Source organism: Tachypleus tridentatus, chromosome 1, assembly GCF_004210375.1.
Source record: "Tachypleus tridentatus isolate NWPU-2018 chromosome 1, ASM421037v1, whole genome shotgun sequence".
Lineage (NCBI taxonomy): Eukaryota > Metazoa > Arthropoda > Merostomata > Xiphosura > Limulidae > Tachypleus > Tachypleus tridentatus.
Window position 1 is genome coordinate 63365002 of NC_134825.1, and position 13170 is coordinate 63378171.

Here is a 13170-nt window from a genome sequence, read left to right on the forward strand (position 1 = left end):
AGTTGTTTATATACAATGCACACTCAGAATATCTGCATATCTTAGGCCCTTTACGACAACATTATAACTACGCTACCTGTTTATATAATAATATAGCTTCATATTTCTGAACTAGAAAATTTTCAAATGTATATATTTTTATATGGCCTAGCGCGTTAAGGCGTGCGCTTCGTAACCTGAGGGTCGCGGTTTCGCGCCCGAGTCGCGCCAAAACATGCTCGCCCTCCCAGCCGTGGGGGCGTTATAATGTGACGGTCAATCCCACTATTCGTTGGTAAAAGAGTAGCCCAAGAGTTGGCGGTGGGTGGTGATGACTAGCTGCCTTCCCTCTAGTCTTACACTGCTAAATTAGGGACGGCTAGCGCAGATAGCCCTCGAGTTGCTTTGTGCGAAATTCCAAAACAAACAAATATATATATATTTTTTTTTATAAAGTGAATAGGAATTGTGTTTAGGTACATAATTCATTCTAGCATTTCCAAGTACACGGTTTATAGAAAACTACAAAAATGTATTAAAGAACATTTGAAAGAAGGATGTCTGAACTTGTAAATAATAAAATTAAATATTGAAAAATAAGCACTAGGAGGTAGCGTATACAGAGTAATCAGGATTTTAATTTTAATTCATGTGTCAAATATCACTACAAAGACGTTTACAAAACTTCATTTAAACTTAAAATAAAATAGATTTGGATATTTGTTTTTTTCTGTCGTTTATCCATCACATGCGACGAAGTAGCCTTAATGCATGTAATGTACAGTTCTTTACTAAAATTCCCAGTCTAGTTTCGATCGATTTGACTTTTTATGGTTATTGATGAATAGTATAATTTCCTGAAACCGGTGTATATCAATGAATGGTAAATCAAAGCTAGATCAGGGACTATGTATATTAAGATAGGTTTGCGTATTTCAAAAGGCTGTCATTTGGCAAATGCCAAAATATTTAAAATTTAAGCCTACGAGAACAATCACATAGAATTTAATTTTTTTCTTTTAGTCCTTGAACATCACATGATACGCGAAGCACCATACTAGTAAATGAACTAGGCACCATGAAACGCCTCCATTGAATAATGATCCATTTTCGTTAATAAACTAAACAATTTGGTAACGTTTCTATTCTACAGGGTGTTCGGAAAGTCACTGTGCACTTATATATTTATTAACAGACAAAACTGCACAGTGACTTTCCGAACACCTTGTAGCTATTGAGTAAACCAAACAACAACACCTGCATTTTTGTTTGTGAATTATGATTCCACCTCTGTTTTAGCCAATGAGCAAAGCCATCGTATCGTATTGATACTTTTAATTCAATTGGTGAACAGAAACTAAGAATTTGTCATAGGTTTCGATTGAGAAACGTATTGTCAGCTATATAATGTATAACTTCACATTAGTACTTTCTTCATAACAAGTACTCTGATCTCTTAAAAGGTGACGCTTCCAAATCTAAAAAGGATTTTAGTTGCTCAAAGAGAAATTCTGATAAGGAAAATTCAAGCCAAGGTAAACTAAACATTAAGGCCCAATATTTAGTTAGGGTATTGTTTTTATTTTTGGTGGTTTTATTTGACCAAAGAGAATCCCTGATGCAAAAGAAGGAAATAATTAGAACACCTTTTTAATGTTTAATTATAAAACCTTTACTTGTTCTCGCAAAAGGCAAACGCTGTAAGGTCCATCTTATGGGCCAGTCAAACGCTAGATAAGAACCAGGAAATTAATTGTCGCTATGTTTAGAGACTATAACAATAACCGTGACGATACTCACAGTTTAGATAGGGAATCATGCATCATTGATGAATGCGTTTATTTTAGTGTTTATAGCGCCACAAACGTTTTAATCTTATTTGTTGTTCTGAACCGACTAAGGCCATCAATTAATATAACGTTATTCACCTGAGGGAACTAAAAGACAATATTAGTCGAAATAATAAAACATTTCAAACTGGACAAAGGCTATTTCTTTTCTTATTATTCATTTTACTCACTTTCAAGTTACAAATATTAAAATAATTCAAACGTTCTGGAAATGTAAAATAATTAAAACAAAATATAATGGAAGTTTTATTGAAAACTTTATGAATATAAAAAGAAAATGTTTCAGAACAAAAATGTCATGATTCGTTTGCTTTTTAAAAAGTAGACTTTGCCAATTTTTGTAAACACTGTGAAGTTAGGCCCTTAAGATATAACACTGTTTATAAATTCATGTAATAAGATATGTTTATAAACTATTCGCAGATCATCGTTCTAATTGTTTGTTTGTTTTTTTAATTTCACGCAAAGCTACACGAGGGCTATCTACGCTACCCTTCCCTAATTTGACAGTGTAAGATTACAGGGAAAGCAGCTAGTCATCACTACCCACAGCTAACTCTTGGGCTTCTTTTTTACCAACGAATAGTGGGATTGACCGTAACTTTATAATGCCCCCACGGCTGAAATGGTGAGCATGTTTGGTGAACGGGAATTCGAACCAGCGACTCTCAGATTACGAGTCGAGCGCCTTAACCACCTGGCCATGCCAAGCCTCACCATTCTAAAATGTAATTATAGACTTATATTTAAATCATCTATCTCAGGCTGACAAAAGAGTGGGGTTTTACAGGTACTCTTATAACGAACTCATACAGTAGGTCCAAAGGTTAGTTAAAAACGTATCTAGCTGAGATACAATTATGAACAAAAAATAAGTGACTAAGTGTAACGGAATATCTACATTGATATTTTACATCTGCAATGTCACACTTAATCTCGTTTACAAATTCAGTGTATCAGTTATGTTTAACTAACGCATTAGATCTGAAGACAAAAATATAATCAAACATTAAATAAAAACGTACTTAGTTTCCAGATTCATGGTTAAATATCCACACTATTGTCTACTTCTATACGTTAATTCAGTGTTGGATTTATAATTCACAGATGTAAGTATTTCAGATCGTGTTCTGCAGGCTAGAAAGAAGTTGTTTGTTTTTTTCTTCTAGTACATGTGTGGTTTGTCATGCGCATGATAGATATTTTATTTTTTTTAGAATATTGTCCATCCATAAGTATTGTTTATTTGTTTATAGTTAAAAACAGAGTTACGCAATGGGCTACCTGTGCCGTCACTGGTATCGAAACCCGGTTTCTATCATTATAAGCCCGTAGAGGCGAAAGTATCATCCACAAGTAAGTGAACTAAATAACTGAGTCTATGTTTCGTAAAACCAATGGTTTGCTGCTAAGCCTCAGACAAAGTAAACCACATGTATTACTATAAACTCCAGGGTTTAAAGCCAACAATGAGTTCAAATAATAAGAGGCCATGCGTTAAGTATCAAGTATTTTACTAGGGTTATTTTTTATGGAAATAATTATCGTGAAAACTCCTGTCATACAGAAGATTTATGATCGTTTATATGAATTCAGATTATCAATTAATTAATAAACTAGAAAAAAATCATCAATGAATATTTATGAAAAAGAGGAACTGTAAGTAATGTTTAACGAAGAGTCTACTTAATTTGATAACTAACTTAAAATATACAACATACAATAACACCAACTTTTACAGAATACAAGTTCTAATTCTAATAATCGCAAAGTTTCTACCCATGGTATCTGGTCAACATCAGGTCAGAAAATGACTGGACATTACAGGTTGAAATGTTGTATTTATTAAATCCAGATCTTGCCTATTATAAAAGTTGCTGTTATTGTATTTTGGCTTAATTAAATTAAATTAAATTGTAAATACGTATTAGGAATGGGCAACGTCTTAAGTCAATAATGTAAGGTTATAACTAAACGATTCTAGGCTTAGCTTAGTATATTCTGCTTTATATATAATTATATATGTCGCTTGTCCACAAATTGAGCCATAAGTTTACCTGAAAGAAATATATTGCTGATACAGAACGATCGATTAAAAATTGGTACGAGTCTTATTTTTATTTAATACTTACGGCTGACCAATACTATTTTAGTACTTTGGGGGGGGGAGGCAGGAGAAGCGGATCTTGAGCCGCTCCAGGGATTATACCTTCACTTCATATCAGATAGGCACCTCACTATGGCTACGAGAGATTTACTTCACCGCAGTCAATTAAACGTGCAATAGCTCCTTAAACAAGGTTGTTATCACAGTTAAGGAACAAATCTGACAAGGAAACAAAATATAAGGCCTATTATTTTATATAATATTCTATCCTTTCAGAACACATACTATAAATTTACAAAATGTGTTCCATTCACAACGAGCATTTCACAATCTCGATATTTCTCATTTTGAAATGTAACAATGACTTCTTTTTAAACTGTGAACGTTTCACACCCCTAATAAATATTTCACATAACAACAAAGACGCACCAGTTCAGTACAATGAGTACTCAATGTGTTAAGCTTTTAGTATAGTTCACTCTTCAGATACAACCTCAACAAAATCTAAAGATAACGATAAGTCTGCGGACTTACAACGCTAGAAATCGGGTTTCTATACCTGTGGTGGGCAGAGCCGCAGATAGCTCATTGTGTAACTTTCTGCTTATCTTCAAACAACAACGAGAGGGTGATACTCAACAACGTTGTTAAGAAGTAACTGAGAACCACTGATATCCTCGATCTGTATGAGGTGTTATAAATCTCCATTCTTCTTTCAGTGAGATTCCACAAACACGCATTTGTCTACGTGCACATGTTACCGTGGAAACGAATTCTACCCGAACTGAGCTTTCGGAGCTTGCTAGAATACCACGAGTTGATTTTATCTATACACAAGTGATCTTTGCAGTTAATATTCAACATAGAATATTATTACAATTCTACATACACATTCTCGTTTAATCGAATAAAGATAAACTAGAAATTTCGAGCTGTTATTAAGACAGGCCCTTTTACGAATCTATCGCAACATTTCAATTAATAATTCTATTATCTTATTGTATAACATACTAATTTTTTCTCATGTATATATATATATATATTATATCTGATAGTAAAACGTTTACTTCATAAAAATTGAGTTATCTAATCATAGCACTAAACGTTATATGTGAGAGAAAATTAGTTCCATAAATATAGTTTAAATATGAGCTACAGTAGTGAGGCAAAAGACAATTGAAAACGTGATGAAATAGAAAGCATTATATGTAAATACACAGAAAAATCTTATGGAAAGTGATAACACTATTCATGACATCGCTTGTCAACGTTAACCTAAAATATACTAGTGAGATACTGAACACTTATTATTCACAATACTAATAACTAATATACCTTGACAACACTAATATTGAGTGTTAGAAAAGAGAAACAAAAGTCAAGATTCAGTGGCGCCTGATCCTGTAAATATTAGCTACTAGCGGCGAAAATTAATTGTTAATTTTCAATAGATATTAACATCACGTATGAGAACCTTCTATTTCTGATGGATTAAGTTAAGTGTCTCTCGTTAATAGAAGCAACAACGATAAAGCAAATGACGAGACTTTGTCATTCCATTCACATGAAATTGGTTGATATATGCACCAACTTATACGTTTATTAATTTATAACAAAAATCAAACAAACACAAAGGCATAGAAATTTCTTGCTCCACCGGCATGAATCGAACCCCGAATTAAACACTCTAAACTCGTAAACTTACTGCTGGCCTATCGGGTGAGAGGATATCTATTGTTTCTATTAGCAATCAGTGGAACGTTCTATAGATTTTTCGAGGTTTCCTGTCAGCTATAGATAAGTATAAAATAGGCAGCTTGTTATGGACATAAAGGAAAGACAGAAAATAAAATCATTGTATGTTCTATGAGAGAACAGAAATATATATATTTATCTTTCCTGTGTGGTTTGATTTCTTGCAGCCTGTGAATTCCAACCAAGCAGGAAAAGCCTGCCTTGATGGGGCGTGGTCATGTCACTCAGAGCAAACACAGGAAATCACATGAGCTCGTGATTTTCCTCGCACTTTACTGATGCGCAACATTTGTTAGACGCTGGTACCATTAATAAAAAGAGCCCGCACAGGCTGACATGCCGCTGTAGTTACTGATGTCTGGTGACTAACTGTACAAATAAATGTCTACTACTTGTAGTAAAACGTATTTCATAACAATCATCTCCAATAATTTGTAACACAAGCTCCAGTCACTCAAAAGAATATTTCTCAAACACTCAAGATCATATTATGGTCAGACTTTTCATACTTTATTACCCTACAAACACTCAAGATCATATTATGGTCGGACTTTTTATACTTTATTACCCTACAAACACTCGAGATCACATTATGGTCAGACGTTTTGTACTTTATAACTCTCCATATCCCACACGAAATTCTAGGGCGGTAATAAAGTATAAAAAGTCTGATCATAATATGATCTTGAGTGTTTGTAGGGTAATAAAGCACAAAAAGTCTGATCATAATATGATTTTGAGTGTTTGTAGGGTAATAAAGTACAAAAAGTCTTATCATAATATGATTTTGAGTGTTTGTAGGGTAATAAAGTACAAAAAGTCTGATCATAATATGATATTGAGTGTTTGTGGGGTAATAAAGTACAAAACGTCTGATCATAATATGATCTTGAGTGTTTGTAGGGTAATAAAGCACAAAAAGTTTGATCATAACATGATCTTGAGTGTTTGAGAAATATTCTTTTGAGTGACTGGAGCTTCTATTACAAATTATTGGAGATGATTGTTATGAAATACGTTTTACTTGCAATTTACACCAGAACGTGTTTTTGTTACAAAATGTTTAAATATATTTTATAAAGAGTCAGAATATCTATAATGTGTGTGAAAACCTTAGTTTTATGAAACTGTTTCATATTTGACATTCTCTTTGACATTAAATGACTTTCAAGCGAAGTTTCAGAATTAGTATAGTTCGATTTTAAACGTGCCATTCGATTTTATGCGAAAATGTTTACCAAAAAGTAACTTACACATTAATGGGGCTAATCCTGTGTAACAGATTAACTAGAAACATATAATATCAATAAACCAGAAGACTAAATCCCATATAGACTAGGGTGTATTGATAGCTCGGTGACGTGTCCAAGGGCTCACAATGCTAAAAATATGGTTTTGATACTTGTGGTGGGGACAACACAAATAGCCCGTTATGTAGCTTTGTGCTTAATAACAAACAAACAGCCCTCGTTCGTAATCTCAGCATGTTACAAGGTTCGAACAGCTAAGACGACTTAGGCTAGTCCTAATTTCATATCTTAAGGTAATGATTTAAGAGAAATGAAGTTCGTTAACAGTTACATCAACATGAAACGATATTCGTGAAATTCATGAATTACTGAAGCACACCTAGGATCGCTTGGAGGAACATACGTGTATATAATAAACAATATAGGTATGTTATGCAGTATCGTGTGCGGTAATTTCCACACAACTATAAATCCACTCTAACGGATTGATACCAAATATAAATGGAAATTAGTTTCGACATTTCACATACCCCTTTTAGTCTAAGGTTTGTTTGTTCTCTTCAGTCCAAAGATTTCAGTTGGACGGAAGGGGTCTTGTGAAATGTCGAAACTAGTTTCCATTTAAATTTGATATTGTTCCGTTGGTGTTGATTTAAGCTTTATTGTAAATATATATATATATATATTGGTGTTTAGGTACTTTTATTAAGAGTTTTATAAAAACATTATGTTCACATGTTCTTAAAGAAGCAAAACAAAAGTTTGTTTGTTTGTTAGTTTTTGAATTTCGCACAAAGCTGCTCGAGGGCTATCTGTGCTAGCCGTCCCTAATTTAGCAGTGTAAGACTAGAGGGAAGGCAGCTAGTCATCATCACCCACCGTCAACTCTTGGGCTACTCTTTTACCAACGAATAGTGGGATTGACCGTCACATTATAACGCCCCCACGGCTGAAAGGGCGAGCATGTTTGGCGCGAATGGGATGCGAATCCGCGACCCTCAGATTACGAAAAAAAAAAGAGAGATAAAAGGTACAGTTTAAGTGTGAATAAAGATATTGATTTTTATTAATAGTAGTTACAAACTGAAATTATTTTAGCAAGTTCACGTTTAAACAGTGTTTAAAGAGCCGACTAAGGCCTAGTGGTTAGCTTGTCGGTTTGTGGACTAAAGGTCCGAGTCTGTGTCATTTATACATCATGTGTACGTTGTAACAGTAACGGTCAGTTCTTACTATACGTTCCAACAGTAACGGTCAGTTCTTACTGTACGTTCCAACAGTAACGGTCAGTTCTTACTGTACGTTCCAACAGTAACGGTCAGTTCTTATTATACGTTCCAACAGTAGCGATCAGTTCTTACTATACGTTCCAACAGTAACAGCCCAAGAGTTAGCTGTTGGTACCGTTGATTCCCTCTGTTCTATCAGTTTAGAAGGGTTATAAACAGATAACCCTCGAGGTTTATTATTTATTAAAATATTTAATCCTGGTTTTCCTATTATTCTGGGTAAACGATGTTTCTGTTTATCTATATATTATTTATATATATGTATATTTGATACGAAACACAGGCTTTGAATTTTAAGTTTATTTACTATCCACATTCATTTCCTTTATCAAAGAAGTTCTAATATTTATGTCCGTTCGTAAGTGTTATCAATAAGTACAAAAAAAAAACAAATTTATTATTTAAAAATATAACACTCATAATTACGTGTTAATTAAACTTTATTTGCCAGTACGAAATTTCAAACAAATATAAAAATTCACATGAACTGGGTTTGCAATGTGTGGCACATATTATGTATTCAAGTTAACCTCTTTCTTGTAATAACAACTGTTAGCTAAAGGACCAGAGAAACTTTGTTTTCTTGTTGTTGTTCCTTTAGATTTAAAAAGTACTGCAAATAAATTAGCGGAGTCACTTTCGGTACTTAAAACTGCAATTTGTTAAAACTACATTCAATAGTCAAATGAAGAAACATCATAAGTTTGTAACTTACAAGTGTTACTGACTACAATGCAGCAGGTTTAAATTTCAAACCATATGTATAAAAGTGTTCAAATAGCACAAAACAGTGTTATCTGTTATCGTCTTTAAGTATAAGATAAATGACTCCAGTACCAAAAAATATTATGTAACAGTGGAACTTACTTATTACAACAATGATTCTGCCTCACATAGAACGTACTAAATAAGCCTGTATAAGCATAGCTACTCGAGGATTATCTGCAGTAGTCGTCCCTAATTTTGAACTGATAGACTAAAGGAAAGGCAATTAGAAACAGTACTCGCCGCCGACCCTTGTCTAACCAAAGAATGAATTTTAATAGTCCTTTTATATTTCACCAACGTCCCTAAAGTACGGAGCACAAGCTTATATTAATTTTGATAGTAACAGGACGAGAAATATTAATTAACGGATCCACAGCCCGCCAGGCTAAATACAGGACACATCAAACTAGTTCTAAACCTTATTAATATAGTCCGGAGGTGTATGTAAGGTATTGTATACACTCAATATAAATGTAATGTTTTCACAAAGCCCTTGTTCAGTTTTTGTTTTATCTTTCTCTTAAAGGTCTAATATTTTTTCACCCATAGATAATTTTTAGCCGTTATCAACGAACGCACAATAACAGAAGCACATCACTGTTCGTACATTCCACTACAATCGTTCAGAAATTTCATGTACAGAAACTGGTAAAGGTACAGTTTCTGTTATAAAATTGTTACATTTAGAACACTTTCAACCAGAATGTGTCATTAAAACAATGTAACAAAATATTTCATATCACACTCATTCTTTTGGCAATTATTAACTAATAATTAAACATTACCTAACGTTTTGATTTTATTGGGTCAGGCAGAAAAAAATAACAATTTATTTTGAAATAATACCAGATTTTTTATCATTCTCTAGATACGTTTTTATGTAGATGTCAAGAAAATTTTGAATTTAAATGTTTTAAGAGTTGGGTTATTGCAAGATTTTCCTTAGTTGTGTATTTTATGTGTCTGCTCCTGAAATTTAAGGCGAAACTAGTAACTAAATCTATTTCAACATCTGAAGTAATTGCTTATATTGCCTACAGTATTGATACAGAATTTTACCACCAGAACAAATTGAAACTTAGCTGATAAACTTCTTCCAATCAAGCTCAGTAGTTGCTACAATGTCATTTGAGGAAGCGCAAAGGTCATACCAGTCAGTAAAAATGTCAGCAAACGTCTCAATATATACCAGATAACTTACCGGTTAGGAGTTTGACTGCAACTAATTAAATTATCAAAAACAAAATGTATGTTGTATCTGATCTAATAACAACAGCTATACACCTGAAAGACCCCATAAAACAATGGTTGTGTTTATTTCCATTATAAAAATGGTTAAAATGCATTATTCATGTAACCGACACATTTTATTGTGATGAGAGTGGTAAAACTGCAAGTGTCGCTACTTTATATATCAAATATTATTGTAAATAATAATATATAATTAGAGTACTTACCTATGTGGTGAAGTTGGTCTTGACAGGAAGGTGGTGGAGAAGTGCTTTCTAGTTCACGCACTAATTGCCTGGGGTCGCAGTAGTTTGTGTTAAGCACTAAATATGTTATAAAGGGAAACTGGCCTAAAAAAAAGAAACGAAATTGTTTACAGCAATTGGATTCAACATAAATATCTTTAGAAGCATATATGTGTGTATGTGTGTGTATACATACTTACATACATATATATATATCATATATTTTGCAGTGTCCTCACGAGAACGTTAAGGATTTGGTAACATAGAAGTAAAAAAATAAAAATATAATCTTCTGGTGTAAATAGCAAATCAATAGTGTAGAATAGCCAGTTTATACATTACAAATTTAAAGTAAGAACAATGGCACGGACGTCGAGAGTTACTCTGAACCCTCGAATAATCACGTACTCATGGGCCCTCATAATATCATTTAACAGTAAAGTGCAACTTTCAGAACATTTTTTTTATGGCAAAGTGTTTAATGAACTCTGAAAAATCAGTTTGGCGAGCTTTTTAACGGGGTTCCTGATGATTCGGGACCAGAGGGATACTCCCCTTTTATTGGCGGCTCATGAACAATGGAATAAGAGGAATCAATCTTCAAATACTAATTCTGTGCGTATATCTCTGGTCAATGGATGTGACTGTTTCCTTTTTCACATTTTGTTTATAAAATGTATTATTTTAGTTGTTCCTTAAAGTATCATTTCCTGTAATGATGGTTTTTATAAAAAATGTTTTGTTTTGGAGTTTATTACATTTCGTCAATATGTTGTTGAGCAGTAAACTACGTAATGGGCTACCTTTGCTGTGCCCATCACCAGTATTTAAACCAGATTATTATCGTTATAAGCCTTCAGACTTGCCGGGGCTATAACGATTTTAAAAAGTGAGCATAGCGTTTATAGCTGTCATCTTATGCTGTTTATTTGTCTTATTATGTGATATTTAACTTTTGAAGTCATTATTGAAGGAGAGACGTCATTCGACAGCTCATAAATTAAGAGCATTAACATTTCATATCATGAACTATTTAGTTGTGGACAAACATTACAAACAGCAGTTAACATGTACTTTCATTTTAAATTCAAAGAATAAAAATTGCTTTCGTAAAATATGTTTTAACACTTCAGCTTTTATGTTTCAAAACTTTATAAAGTTGTTTTTCCAAAGCAAATTGTGGTGTAAGGAAGCGTATCTTGATAAAGTGGTATTAATCTGGTTAAAATATTTAATATAAGTTTGTTGTGAATTTCGCGCAAAGCTACTCGAGAACTATTTGCACTGGCTGTCCCTAATTTAGCAGTGTAAGACAAGAGGGAAGGCAGTTAGTCATTACCACCCACCGCCAACTCTTGGACTGCTCTTTTACCAACGAATAGTGGGATTGACTGTTACATTACAACGCCCCCACGGTTGAAAGGGCGAACATGTTTGATGTGACGGGGATTTGAACCCGCGACCAGCCGAGGGCCTTTTCCACCTGGCCATGCCGGGCCAATTTAATATAAACAATAATAATCATAAACCAAAGAGCTCTGTCGCTAACAAAATGTTTTAAAAGACTTTTCCAGTTTCAGTTTGTATTATTTTCGTACAAAGCTTATTCTCTCCTGTAAAGCACGAATCTATACAATAGGCTGTTTTTGCTATAACAACCAGGGGTATCGAACTCCGTTTTTAACAAAAAAGTTTTCACGTTTAATATTGAGCTACTGAGGAGTTATTACAAAGATACGCAAGAGCTTTTCATGCATACCGGTTCATAGTTTTGATCTAACAAACTAGAGGAAAAGCAGCAGCTATTCAATAATATCCATCTTGAGCTAATCTTGTCTGATTGAATAGATATTTCACCATTATTCTTATAGCGTTGTTACAGCCCTAAAGTGCAGCATACATTTCGACGACGAGAAGTGAGCCATAAACCTCTGGGTGCAAAATCCGCTAACATTAAAAATTGATTAAACCCAGACAGTGTTTGACAGTGTGCAAATATGTAACTCTCCTCTTACTTTCTTAGAATAACTTTGGTTAGATATAAAACTGGAAACTCTAATTTAACGTTCTTAAAGGGTCAGAATATTACATAATAAATTACTTTTCATTATCTTTTATTATATGCCATCCCGACGGCTCAGCGGCAACTCGTTGGTCTAATAACGCTAAAACTCAGGTTTTGATACCCGCTGTTGGCTGAGCGCAGATAGTCTATTCTGCAACTTTAACATGAAGCAAACTAAAATAGACCTTTCTAAATTTAATCTACATTTTCTCCTAATTCACTTTTCGCGTGAAAAACGTCAATGTAGACGACTAGGGACAGCATTGTGGGAGAAACTCCAGGTGCTTAATGTCCCCGTTCATCAGTTCACCCAAAAAGTTGGAAAGGACTATTTAGCTGATCGTTAACTGACATTTTTAGTGAGTGTTAGCAGGCCTCTTACTGAGTAATTTAAAAGAACAATAACTTTTGCCATGCCAGAACGTGTTAGCAGTGAATTTTATGCACTGCATTTTTTGTTTTTTCGCAAGTGTATTATTTTATTGCGTATATGTCTCTAGAAATAAAAAAAATAAATAAATATAACGCTTATTTCTGCAACACTGCGAAGTTAATTTATTTGTTTTTTACTTTTTCCAGAGAAAGTGAAAACAGTGAACAAAGTGAGTAGAATAAACTATTTCCGGAACAAA

General features: G+C 33.6%; 1 protein-coding gene across 3 annotated transcripts in view; it reads right to left on the minus strand.

The window, feature by feature from the left end:
• Nucleotides 1-13170, minus strand: part of LOC143250437 (uncharacterized) — a 112183-nt gene that overhangs the window by 53098 nt on the left and 45915 nt on the right. For all 3 annotated transcript variants that reach the window (XM_076500953.1, XM_076500931.1, XM_076500942.1), the window contains exon 4: nt 10456-10578. In XM_076500953.1, coding sequence (XP_076357068.1) covers nt 10456-10578 — 123 coding nt within the window. The remainder of the gene's footprint in view (nt 1-10455; nt 10579-13170) is intronic.